The sequence below is a fragment of the Toxorhynchites rutilus genome, chromosome 1 (genome assembly GCF_029784135.1).
Source record: "Toxorhynchites rutilus septentrionalis strain SRP chromosome 1, ASM2978413v1, whole genome shotgun sequence".
NCBI lineage: Eukaryota > Metazoa > Arthropoda > Insecta > Diptera > Culicidae > Toxorhynchites > Toxorhynchites rutilus.
The window spans coordinates 85,955,732-85,969,964 of NC_073744.1; the positions used below are offsets into that span (position 1 = coordinate 85,955,732).

Sequence of the window (14,233 nt, forward strand, 5' to 3'; positions counted from 1 at the left end):
GTTTTCGACTTTCAAAAATAGCGAAAAGGGATCTGTATGGTATCTCATACGTAAGTTTTACTCCCTATCTGATTAGCAGACCGAACGCAATTTCACATTGTTAACATTTGAATGAAGATTATTACTTCATGTTATTTGAATACTTAGATGACATAGTCCTGAGCCTAACTCATTTTTTTTCTATATTGTTTAACTACATTTCCGCTAAAACTTTATCCATAATATAAAAACATCATCAAACACAGTTTTCGTACACGATGTTTACCCACTCGCAGAAAACGTGTTACTGTTTTACATTCAAAACATACTTGAAGGGGTATAGCTAATTTCCATCAATATATATATATATACAACATAATTGAACTCGAACGGATTACAGAATGAAAAATGCGATCCGTTCAGAATACGGGTGAGTAGTTGATCAGTAGACGGATCTAGAATTTCCGAGGCAATTTCATTAACGATTTCCATAACAGGGCATCAATATATATATATATATATATATATATATATATATATATATATATATATATATATATATATATATATATATATATATCACTGTGGAACAGTTTATCGGTAGCATCAATTCGCGAACGCAAGCGAAACAACAATTTAGGACACCAACGTAAACCATCGATTCTGACTCTGTACCTGACGCGACAAAGGACTGGATAGAATGTGCAGCGTAAGGGCTTTAGGTAAATGGCTAGGCTTCATGATGTAAAATTGATAATAATAAAATCAGTCTAACTTGTACTCTCTGCGAAACCGGTCTTTCCTTTTTGAAAACTCTTCGATATCCTCATGTAACTTAATTGGCGCAGTCGGTAGGATTGCTCGTTCAAATGTTCACGCGTAGATCCAATTCGCGAAAGTGATTTCCCGCGCGTACGAATATCGAGTGGCTGACGATTGGAGAACTACAACGGACGCACGAGTGATACCTTTTTATCAAGTAAGTAATTAGATCTTAGTCAAATTAACAATCATCTAATCGGAGTGATACAAAGCTTACCTGAGACAAAAAAGCTGTATCCACATCCATAAAATATAATAAAAAACTACTAATTCAGAGAGACGAGCCCGGGTAACACCGTAAGCGACTCTCTTTATATCACAAAAGTGAACTACTAATCTAAAACAAAACCAAACGTTAAATCAGACAAAAAAAATCTAGCAAATCTAACAAGAGTGATTTAATTTTTACCTTGGAGTGCTTTGTGAATAATCGCGAAAACAATGAACCCAAACAGTTTTAACATATCCCCTGAATTACCGAGGAGCAATACCTCAGCACAGGAGGAAAATTTAAATGAACACGAAAAAGCCGCCAGAATTGCTCAAACAGCGGTAATGTTCGACAAGGCGGAGAAAATCCTAAAGGCGATGCAAACGCCCCAGGCAATCCGCGAATTGCCGCAATTCGACGGTAACCCCGTCAAATTACACTGCTACATTAGAGCAGTGGAAAATCTGTTGCCCTTTTTAGAAACTCTTAAAGGGACACCCTTCGAGCAAGTATGGCTTCAATCCATACGCTAGAAAGTAACCGGAGATGCGGACCGAGTTTTAGAAACATACGGGACACCGCTAATCTGGGAAGAAATTAAAGCTAACCTGATAGCTTACTATAACGACAATCGTTATTCTGTCACTGCAACAAGCTGGAACAATAGAAGAATTTTATAGTTCGGTTCATCAATTGCTTTCGCTTTTGATAAACCATACAAATATTTCAACATCCGATCTCAACTTGAGAACGGACAGAATCTCGACACACCAGGAGAATGCTCTTCAAGTGTTTTTAGCAGGACTAAAAGAGCCCATCGGCGGGAACGTAAGAGCCCGCCAACCAAAAAAATTAAAAAAAGCTTTCGATGCTTCTATTGAAGAGAGAAACTATCAAAATAAATGCGGCCTTAATAAGATGGAAACTACAAATCGATTCCAAAAACCGATTGTTGTAGCACCACCTCCCCCACCAAGGCAAAAGAACTGGAATATCAGCCTCAAACGAATTATTTTAATCCACAGCAAAATTTTTCGAGATCACAAATGAATCCTTTTAATCAACGGCAAAATTTTCAAAGACCTCAAATGAATCAATTCCACACACCTTTCCAACAACATCAGAACCAAGGCTTTCTAAATCAACCGCAAGTTCCTCCGCGAAACGTATTCGCCCCAAGACCAGTTCAGATGCCGAAGCCTACTCCCATGGAAGTAGACCCTTCAATAAGATCTAATAAAATAAACTATATGAATAGACCTCGGAGAGCAATCAATTATCACGAAGGCACAAATATGTCTGATCCTTACGGCCCGTACGAAGGACCAAATTGTGAATACGAAACCTATGATGAAGAAAATTATGAGCAGGATAATTATCACAATGAACCGATGGCTAGTACATCTTTTCAACCTGTGGTGAACAATCAGGAAGAGAGTGTCGAAGAAAATACCACTTCCACTAATGAACTGAATTTTCAGATAATTACGTCCCAAGAAACTCCTCCGTAAACAATTTTATACCGTACATACAAATCAATACCACTAAAGGACCACTGAAGTTTTTGATCGATACGGGAGCGAACAAAAACTACATTAGTCCGAAACATGTCAATTTGGACAAATGCAAGTTCACCAAACCTGTAAAGGTAACGAACGTTAATGGTTCGCAAAATATAGATCAATTCGTAGAATTCAACCCCTTTTCCACAATACCAGGATCGAAAAAACAAATATTTTACATATTCGACTTCCACAAATTTTTCGATGGCCTCATAGGATATGAGACCATACGTGAACTAAAAGCCAACATATTAACAGCTCAAAATGAATTGAAATTCCCCACTAGCGTACTGAAAATGTTTCGAAAATATCCAAATTCGGCAATAATCCAGTTAAATTCCAATGAGACGAAAATTGTGAATTTACCAACTATCATTAATAATGGAGAATTTTATTTGGAAGATGACTGTTTGTTGAGTGTGGTTCGAATGGCAATTTCTACGATCCAAAATTGTACTTGCATGTACCACCAGATACTTTCTTTCAGCGTTCCAAAAAATTATATCCACGTTTTAATTAAACAATTCCAAAATTCGCAATCCTTTTTATTTACTGCTTGACTATACAATGTCTTCTAAGCTACTGATCTGATCATCTCGCTATCGGTCATCGTGAAGCTGCATAGTGTGATCGTTACGCCTACATCCTTTCTCTGAGTACGATCGATGTCCGATAGTGATGGTCATTTTTATTTTAGTATAACACTTTAACATTTTAATTCGTCGACAAATTCATTTTTTAATTAGTTTAAGTTTTAACCATTTGTAAATAGTAATTAAGTTGCTTTTAGAACATTTCATTTTATAATTTTTGACTAACGGGTAACATTTCCGGCCCCCTTGAACTAAGTTCAATAAATAATCATACTCATTAATTAGAAATCTTTTTCCATTGTACCAATGGCTTCGTTTTCTGGTCCACATCCTCGCCTGGTAAGGGACAAATTTTGTTGACCGGTCTCTTGTACGTTCCATTCCTTGTTTTCACAGTAACCACCCGCACAACTCCATCCGAGCCGGGGTGGAGCTCAATTATCCTTGCGAGGGGCCACTGCAGTGGTGGTTGGTTGTCCTCGATGAGCAAGACAATGTTTCCAGTGTTGATATTACGTCCTTGGTACTGCTTATTTATTACCTGCAGGTTGTGCAAGTACTCTGTTGTCCAGCGATTCCAAAATTGCTGGAACAATTGCTGTCGTTGCTGATAGTGGGATAGGCGACTTGTGGGAGAGTGAGTGTAATCTGGCTCCGGTAGAGTGTTCATGGCAGTTCCTATGATGAAATGGGCAAGCGTGAGGGCCTCCATATCCGACGGGTCATCAGACAAGGGAGTTAATGGCCTTGAATTAAGCGCTGTTGTTATTTGGGCCAGTAACGTTGAGAAGCTTTCATAATTCAATTGCTGGATGCCAATTTGTTTTTTGAGGGATGTTTTAACACTGCGAACGGCTGCCTCCCACAGCCCGCCAAAATTGGGAGCACGGGGTGGGATGAAGTGCCACTCGATGCCTTGACGTGAACAATCCGTATGAATTTGATCTCGAGCTTTCTTATCGGAGAGTAAATTGTACAATTCCTTTAATTCGTTGTTGGCGCTAGCGAAATTTGTGGCGTTATCAGAGTGGATCTGAGAAGGTATTCCATAGCGACCGATGAACCGGTGTAGAGCAGAAAGAAAACCTGTCGTAGACAGATCGGAAACCATCTCCAGATGTATCGCCTTTGTGGCGAAACAGATCTTCTTCTTCTTCTTCAATGGCACTAACGTTCCTAGAGGAACTTCGCCGTCTCAACGTAGTATTACTTGCGTCATTTTTATTAAAGGGTGTGTCACATCAAATTGCATCACGGAAAAAACGTTGTAGAAATTCGCCCAGTAGACCGATCCTTTTGAAAATTTTAGACAGTAAAATAAAAACTATTAAACAACTTTTGGCATTTTCTTTTTATTCATACTTCGAGCCTAAGCCCGTATGCTCGCACCTTCCTCTTTACCCCGTCTATAAGGTTCTGTACAATGTCAGGTTGTATTTTTTTTTTAACATAAATCCATTTTCTCTTGAAGTCCGCCTCCGATTTGACAACTTTTGGGTTCTTCCGGAGGGCCTGCTTCATAAACTCCGGCGCGTTGGGCGGGTTCATTTCCTTTGGCACGAAGGTGACCCCGTTGGCTTCGTACCACTCCAACACGTCCTTTGAATAGTGGCACGAAGCGAGATCCGGCCAGAAGATGGTCGGGCCCTCGTGCTGCTTCAATAGTGGTAGTAAGCGCTTCTGTAGGCACTCCTTATGGTAAACCTGCCCGTTTACCGTGTCGGTCATCACGAAGGGGGCGATCCGCTTTCCGCAAGAGCAGATCGCTTGCCACACCATGTACTTTTTGACAAACTTGGATAGTTTCTGCTTGCGAATCTCCTCCGGAACGCTGAATTTGTCCTCTGCGGAGAAGAACAACAGGCCCGGCAGCTGACGAAAGTCCGCTTTGACGTAGGTTTCGTCGTCCATTACCAGGCAATGCGGCTTCGTCAGCATTTCGGTGTACAGCTTCCGGGATCGCGTCTTCCCCACCATGTTTTGCCTTTGGTCACGGTTAGGAGCCTTCTGAACCTTGTATGTACGCAGGCCCTCCCGCTGCGTGGTCCGCTGGACGAATGAACTTGACAAATTCAGCTTATTGGCGACATCCCGGACCGAACGTCTCGGATCACGTCTACACTGCTTAACTACGCGCTTGTGATCTTTTTCACTGACGGAGCATCCATTTTTGCCGTTCTTCTCCTTCCGGTCGATGGTTAGGTTCTCGAAGTATCGTTTTAGTACTCTGCTGACCGTGGATTGGACGATTCCCAGCATCTTACCGATGTCCCGATGTGACAACTCCGGATTCTCGAAATGAGTGTACAAGATTAATTCACGACGCTCTTTTTCGTTCGACGACATTTTTCCAAATTTACGAAAAATTGACAGTGAAGCATGGCCAACGTGATCTATACACTCTCATCTGATTCTAAGCGAAAGCTGAAGATATAATTCCTAAAAAGTAAATTTTTATAGCGTTTTTTCCGTGATGCTATTTGATGTGACACACCCTTTAGTACTTAGTTAAGATTTCTATGCCAAATAACACGCCTTGAATGCATTCTGAGTGGCAAGCTCTAGAATACGCGTGATCACAGTGCAAGTCGGAGGAAATTTCTTTGACGAAAAATTCCCCCGACCAGAACGGGAATCGAACCCGAACACCCGGCATGTTAGTTATGACGCTAACCACTCGGCCACGGGCGAAACAGATGAATACTGCTATATAAAACTTGGGGGCTGCGGCGCGTCTGTGCGGGGGTTTCAAAAAGAAAGGGCCACAGTAATCCACGCCCGTAACTGAAAAAGGCTTGCTGGGGCGAACACGTGCTCCGGGAAGTTGACCGATGGGTTGGTGTATTTTTGCAGGGTTGACACGGAAGCATCGATAACATCTGCGTAGAACTGCATTGACCACTCGTTTGCCGTGTATCGGCCAGAATTCCTGCCGCATCGTAGAAAGTGTTAAATTGCGACCACCATGCTGAGTTTGTAGATGAAAATGGTTTACTAACATACAAGTGAAAGGATGATGACTGGGTAGTATTGCCTGGTGCTTAGTAACATAATCAATAGATGAGTTTCGAAGACGACCAGCTAAAGGTCCAGTGATGTGCTTTGCTTGGAACCTGGTATTGTGTCCGAAACGCAAACAGTAAGAGACGATACGTAGAAGTGAGTTTAGAGATGAACGTAAGTAGAATAATGGGTCTGGCTGAGTGCTCACAGCCAGTGCTGGTAGACTAACACGAAGTTCCAGGTCCTCATATGTAAATGAATCATCCGGTCCGTTCTTGGGCCAATTGTTCGGATCCTGTAACCATTCTGGCCCTCGCCTCCACAGTTTACTTTGAATGAACTCTTTTACAGGCATCCCGCGAGACACCAAATCCGCTGGGTTGTCTTTACCGGATACATGCTTCCAGACGTGGCCATAAGTTGAAGTCTGGACCGATGAAACCCTATTGGCCACGAACGTTTTCCACCTGTTAGGTGGTGATTTCAACCAATGCAGCACAATCGTCGAATCAGACCAAAAATAAGCGGGTATTTTATCCAACGAAAGAGCTTTTGATACCTTCTCGTACAGCATTCCTGCCTCCTTCGCAGCGCAAAGTTCTAGCCGCGGAATCGTGAACCGCTTCAGAGGTGCGACACGAGATTTGGAGGATAATAATTCCACCTGCACGTTACCAGTGCAATCCACAGAGCGTACATAAATGCAGATGCCATAAGCCAGCTCCGATGCGTCAGCGAAACAATGAAGTTGCACGCTGACCCATCCCGATATGAACGCGAAACGATCAATTCGCAATTCAGATAATCCTTCCAATTTTTCGTAGAAAGTTAGCCACCTTTCCGCCATCTCAGATGGAACAGGATCATCCCATCCGCAGTGCAACAATGCAAACTCTTGCATGAAAATCTTCGCTGTTACAATTATAGGCGATATTAGCCCAAGCGGGTCAAAAAGCTTGGCAATCGACGAAAGAATGCGCCGCTTAGTCCATTCCGTTTGCATAGCTGAGATGCTAAAGGAAAACCGAAGTTGATCAGTTGTCGGTATCCATGATATTCCGAGGGTTTTTACTTCATCGTTTGAAGTAATATCAAAATCTATCTGATTTCTCGTACCAAGGTGATGCGCTGGAACGCCATCCAGAGCTTCGAGTTTATTCGAGCACCACTTTCGAATTAAAAATCCTCCTTTAGCCAACAACTCAGTTAATTGTTCCCGCAAAACCACTGCCGCTTCTACACTTGGTGCCCCGCCTATGTAATCGTCAACATAAAAGTCGTTGGTCAAGGCGATCTTTGCCTCTGTCGATTTATCTCCTTCATCCTCCGCAAGTTGTCGAAGTACTCTTGTGGCGAGGAATGACGACGGCGTCAAACCGTACGTTACCGTGAGTAGTTCGTACTCTTTCATTGGCTCCTCGCACGTGAACCGCCAAAAAATGCGTTGTAATTTGGCGTCATTATCATCAACCTTCACTTGTCGGTACATTTTTTCCAGATCTCCGATGAGTGCAACTTCGTGCTTGCGAAAGCGTAGTAGCAAATACAAGAGCTCATCTTGTATTGTAGGCCCCTTCAACAATGATTGGTTCAACGAATATCCTGAATCCGTTTGGGCGGATCCATCGAACACAACCCTCACTTTGGTTGTCGTGCTCGATTGCTTCAATACTGCATGGTGCGGCAAATAACAAACGACAAATCCATTTTCCGTTTCCAATTTTAGTTTGTCAGGATCAACCTCTCGCATATGTCCTAGTTGAAGGTACTCCGCCATAAATGCGTTATACTGACACCGCATATCAGCGTCCTGCTTTAGTCGCTTCTCTAAATTTATGAATCGCTTTAATGCGATCGATCGTGAATTACCAAGCATTTTTTCGTAGTTAATTCGTTTGGGTAGCTGCACCACATACCGTCCGTCTATGTCACGACTATGTGTTCGGACAAAATGTTCCTCGCAGTCCTTCTCATCTTTGGACCAAGCAGGCGTATCGTCGATGCTTTCAACTCTCCAAAATCGTTCCAACAAATGGTCTAAATTTTCCGAAGCCGCAGCCAAACAACATCCAACTACTTGTTCAGTAGAGTACAATGCACGTCCCGACACTATCCAGCCAAAGACAGTGTCCACCAACACCGGAAGATTTGGGCCCAAACTCATCTTCTTCATTGTGTTCTCCAGGACAAAATTGTAGAAGCGTTCTGCTCCGAGAAGCAAATCAATGCTGTTGCGTATATTGAACTCTGGATCTGCCAACTGCATATTTTGCGGAATTCTCCAATGTTGAACTGGTACTGTTACTGAAGGCAACTCTGTAGTAATCCGTTGCATCGCCAAAAAAAATTCCTCCGAAAAACCTGTCGTTCTTGATCCGATAGTAGCGGACACTGTTTGCCTCGCTGTACATTCCGTTCGTCCAATTCCGCAAATTGGAACACTCACTGCTCTCCGCCTCAAACGTAGTATTTGACATAAGTGTTCGCTGATGATATTGATCTGCGAACCATTGTCCAGAAGCGCTCGTGCTAAATGCTTTCTGCCATTACAGTCTCGGATTGTTAATATAATTGTTGATAGGAATACGTTCGACTTATTGGAACTGATCCCCACATTGTATGAACCGACGCTAGGTTCCTCGATGTCCTCGCGTGTCGAGGCTCCGTTGCCATCAGTTACTGAAAGAGAGCTTGTTCCTTGTGCATCTTTTTGACCTGCATGTTTTGAGGAAGATTGGCGGATATTGGCCATTCCAGTACCAGCCGGAAAACCAGGGTGAATCATAGTGTGATGCCTTTTATCGCATGTCCTGCAGTTAGACTTGGAATTGCAGTCGCGGACCCAATGACCGGTTCGAAAGCAATTGCTACAAAGTCGTTTTGTATTTACGAACTGCAATCGCTCATTAAATTTCATTTTCTGAAAACGAGAACATTTTACTAAATGATGTTGATCCCCGCAGCAGCAGCAAGCAGATGATCTGGATTCAGCTTCAGTGGTGGCCGATACAACTGCTCGTTGACGTTTGACGGTTGATTTACCCATAGCTTCTACTGTGTTTGATAGTACTGCTTCCAACACACGTGTCCTCCGCTCCAAAAATTCCACCAATATTGTGAACGACGGTTCCTTGATTGATACTACGTGGTCTTCCCACAACTGCAATGTGAGCTTGTCCAACTTGGAGCACATCCAGTGGACGATCATAGCACCCCAGTGTTCTGTGTGCTCCCCTAGTTGTTTGAGTATCTTTAGTCGTTGCTCGAACTCATCAACTAAACCATGGATTGCCGCAGCCGATTCGTGCTCCAATTTCGGATATTCCATCAGGGCCTGCAAGTGCCTTTTTCGAAGCAGATATTCATTCGAGTACCGTTTGGTAATCGTTTCCCAAGCAATTATATAATTTTCCCCTGTCACAGTGAGGGATTGTATGAGCTTTGCAGCTTCACCCTTCAGTGCTGATTTCAAATAATGAAACTTTTGTACATCATTGATATCGTTCGATTCGTGAATCAATGACACAAAAGTAGATTCGAATGAAAGCCAATTGCGATAGTCGCCGTTGAATTCAGGTAGCGATATTTGCGGAAGCCTGACGCCAGTGTGATTCCCCAATGCAGTATTATTACGCACAACACTCGTATCAAATCCTCCTGCTGGAGTAGTAGTAGCTTGTAACTTTTCCAAAAACTCTACTCGTATTTCGAAATATTGAGCTTCGAACTCCTTATCAATATTCAAACATTCCTCTTTATATTCTCCCTTCTCATCCAGGGCAGCTATTTCCTCCTGGACTTCCTCAAACTCATCCCACTTTTTCTCAAGCTTTTCTAGACGAGCTTGAATTTGACCTGTCTGCAGTTCATCATACGCTTCCAAAAAATCAGCTTGCCGCAGAAGAGATGCTACGATGCGATCTCTCTTCTTGATCTTTTCCTTTATTTTCTTGTCAGCCATTTCCCAATACTATCAGCACAGCAATACATCGATACGTTCGACGTCGATATCCACCGAAAATAAAGAAAAGAACAACCAGGAAGCACCTCCGGTGATTGTGTTTTGCGATTGGACAGGTACTCACCTGAGGCCTGTCCAATAAAGGCCTTGTATAAGTAAATTATGTCGCCAACCAAAAGAAAATTATTTATCTGAATCCTTGTCCGTTGCCGTCTAGTAATGATCCCTCCAATATTAGTGTATGTTGTGAAATCCTATTCCAAAAGCCAGTCCGTAAGCCAAATGATCAAATTTGCGCCAGTGATCGTGTATTCCAAACCAGTAGATTCTCCACCCGATGAGTAACTAAGTTGTAGCAGCGTCAAGCAACAGAATATGTGAATATGCGCGTGTACATGCAACAAAATCCAAAGGTAACACTTTTCGATAAATTAAGCCGTTTTGAACAGCCACTCACCTGAGGGCCTCTCTTCTAAGGCCTTGTATATTTATCAAGTTTTGCGTTTAGCAGCGAATAATTCCAAGCACGCCAACAAAAATCCAATATAATTATCCACGGCATCCAATATAATTAGCAGATGACGCCGAAATATTTCAGCTATTGTTTCAACTCCTTCTCTAGAGATTTATTGTGCACAGCAGAGAACAATGAGACACCGAGGCACACGCGAGAATAATTATCCCTGAAGTTAACACCAGGTAGAAAATTTGCCACCAAATCCTGGTCACGGCACCATATGTTTGTTGAGTGTGGTTCGAATGGCAATTTCTACGATCCAAAATTGTACTTGCATGTACCACCAGATACTTTCTTTCAACGTTCCAAAAAATTATATCCACGTTTTAATTAAACAATTCCAAAATTCGCAATCCTTTTTATTTACTGCTTGACTATACAATGTCTTCTAAGCTACTGATCTGATCATCTCGCTATCGGTCATCGTGAAGCTGCATAGTGTGATCGTTACGCCTACATCCTTTCTCTGAGTACGATCGATGTCCGATAGTGATGGTCATTTTTATTTTAGTATAACACTTTAACATTTTAATTCGTCGACAAATTCATTTTTTAATTAGTTTAAGTTTTAACCATTTGTAAATAGTAATTAAGTTGCTTTTAGAACATTTCATTTTATAATTTTTGACTAATGGGTAACAATGACATTTTTCTCTCTAAGGACATTATCATACACTCTGGTATCTACAATTCAAAAGATAGCCATGCTTTTTTTACTGTATCAAACATATCAAAAAGCCCTTCAAAAGTATTAATAAAACGTCCTCTAGATGTTGAACTTAACAATTTTTCCTTAGAGGAACCGACCCAAGATTATGTAACTCAATTTGGCAGGACACCCATTTTCGATCAATTGAGAGTTGATCATCTGAACAAAGAAGAAAAATCTAACCTAATGAAAGTGATTGCAGATTATGAGAGTATATTTTATGTAGAAGGCGAACAACTGACCTTCACCAATGCGATTAGACATAAAATTTCCACAAAAGACGATATACCGATTCACACGAAATCTTATCGCTACCCTTTCTGCCATAGAGAGGAAGTTCAGCGACAGATTTCGAAAATGCTTGATCAAGGCATTATAAGACCTTCAAGTAGCCCTTGGACTTCACCAGTCTGGATAGTCCCAAAAAAGACGGGTGGGTAATGTCGGGGACATAACCGGAGTGACGTAGGACTATACAAAGGGGACAGCTTTTGTTAAATATATATTTTAAATATATTGTTTTATTTTCTTCACCTACGTGAATACCTACCTATCTACCTGAAAAATGGATTAGTTTACTGTTTACTCTTTATGAATATGTTGATGGTTCTGAAAAGAACCTTTGGTGTTGTGTTTTTGTTATCACTCGATATTCCCATCTTGTTCGGCTAAACCTTCCTGTTTGGCGATTTGTTGTCACTCGCCACAGCTTTCACAGTTGGAAAATTTCTTCCCATCCAGCTTGTGACATATTTTACAGTAAATTACATTCAATGGCACGTCGCATTACCACCACTCAGTGCCGGATTGGAGGTAATTTTAACCTGTAATTGAACATTTGCGATGACAGTGGTACAGTGTCGACTTTCAATGTGGGGTCATAATTTGGATCTCTATGTTTACAAAAATGTCCAACTAAATAAGTCGCATTACATGTCCGTCCAATTAGCTAAATGTCGAACTAATTGTAGATTACTGTACTTTAAATCTGGAAACAATTTAAGAATTGGTGAAAATTGAATAATCAGGAAAGTCCCCAACTATCAATAAGCTCAGAACAACTGCCAAATTCACATACTCATCAAATCCTGGCAAACAAATTATGAAAACATCAATTTGTGTTTTATTATTATTTTGGATAATGTTTTAGAAAGCATTGAACTTTATTTCCTAAACTCTTTTTTGGAAGGTTTAATGGCTCTGAAAAGCGCCTTGTTTTATGGAATGGTTCCAATTTAGAAAACTTAGTACTCGTGGTTTTGAAAAAAACCATTTCGAACGCCCTCGATGCCGCCTTGTTCTGGATTTGCCACCAAAGCAGTTTGTATAAACAAACTTTTTTCTTCTGCTACCTGATGCCGTTTTGCGATTGCGTTTGCCACTCGCCATTCGCTGCAACTGCCTGTTGTCTTGATGTCCACCGAACCGAATGTGTTATGTTCCGAATGCAGGTTTTCTTATCGTCGCGAGCAGCTTTGCCAGCTAACTCGATCACTCCGGCGGCCGAAACTATATAACGCCGGCTAGATGGACTGGTACACAAGTACTAACGCGCTCGACCTAGCTACCTTTTCCGGTGCAATTGGCGGATACACCTACGGGAAATTGCAGACCACCACGGTTCGAGCGGGATTTTGCCTTTCCCTTCTCTTTTCCTCCTTTGTTGAGTACACGATGCCGATGCCGTACAACCACACGGGTTTACGGTTTAAAGGAAAATAAGATATTTTTTTGGGGTCCGCGTGTTTTATACTCTAGCGGTACACACTCACAGGATAGAGACAAATCGGCAGACTCAGCCAAAGGGGCGGGTCCAACGAGACGAACGAATGAGCGTTAAAAGGGAGCGATGGCAAAAAAATACATTCATTACGATTTGTTCGCTCGTTGGATTCACATACAGACTAAAAAGGGTCCTTTTCAGGATCACAAAAAGTCTAAAGAGTTTATTGTTTTGTTATCACTCGATATCCCCATCTTGTTCGGCTAAACCTTCCTGTTTAGCGATTTGTTGTCACTCGCCACAGCTTTCACAGTTGGAAAATTTCTTCCCATCCAGCTTGTGACATATTTTACAGTAAATTACATTCAATGGCACGTCGCATTACCACCACTCAGTGCCGGATTGGAGGTAATTTTAACCTGTAATTGAACATTTGCGATGACAGTGGTACAGTGTCGACTTTCAATGTGGGGTCATAATTTGGATCTCTATGTTTACAAAAATGTCCAACTAAATAAGTCGCATTACATGTCCGTCCAATTAGCTAAATGTCGAACTAATTGTAGATTACTGTACTTTAAATCTGGAAACAATTTAAGAATTGGTGAAAATTGAATAATCAGGAAAGTCCCCAACTATCAATAAGCTCAGAACAACTGCCAAATTCACATACTCATCAAATCCTGGCAAACAAATTATGAAAACATCAATTTGTGTTTTATTATTATTTTGGATAATGTTTTAGAAAGCATTGAACTTTATTTCCTAAACTCTTTTTTGGAAGGTTTAATGGCTCTGAAAAGCGCCTTGTTTTATGGAATGGTTCCAATTTAGAAAACTTAGTACTCGTGGTTTTGAAAAAAACCATTTCGAACGCCCTCGATGCCGCCTTGTTCTGGATTTGCCACCAAAGCAGTTTGTATAAACAAACTTTTTTCTTCTGCTACCTGATGCCGTTTTGCGATTGCGTTTGCCACTCGCCATTCGCTGCAACTGCCTGTTGTCTTGATGTCCACCGAACCGAATGTGTTATGTTCCGAATGCAGGTTTTCTTATCGTCGCGAGCAGCTTTGCCAGCTAACTCGATCACTCCGGCGGCCGAAACTATATAACGCCGGCTAGATGGACTGGTACACAAGTACTAACGCGCTCG

At 41.6% G+C, this 14,233-nt stretch overlaps 2 protein-coding genes across 2 annotated transcripts; both read right to left on the bottom strand.

Annotated features, from left to right (window-relative positions):
• Positions 1 to 3,444: 3,444 nt before the first annotated feature.
• On the bottom strand, positions 3,445 to 4,278 carry LOC129761132 (uncharacterized). Its single transcript, XM_055758840.1, has one exon. The coding sequence runs from the start codon at positions 4,276 to 4,278 to the stop codon at positions 3,445 to 3,447; it is 834 nt and encodes a 277-aa protein (XP_055614815.1).
• Positions 4,279 to 5,915: 1,637 nt separating this feature from the next.
• LOC129761133 (uncharacterized) lies at positions 5,916 to 10,131 on the bottom strand. The gene is made up of 2 exons (XM_055758841.1): positions 6,167 to 10,131; positions 5,916 to 6,096 (listed from the first exon to the last, which is right to left on the bottom strand). The coding sequence occupies exons 1-2, from the start codon at positions 10,129 to 10,131 to the stop codon at positions 5,916 to 5,918; spliced, it is 4,146 nt and encodes a 1,381-aa protein (XP_055614816.1).
• Between the last annotated feature and the right edge of the window lie 4,102 nt (positions 10,132 to 14,233).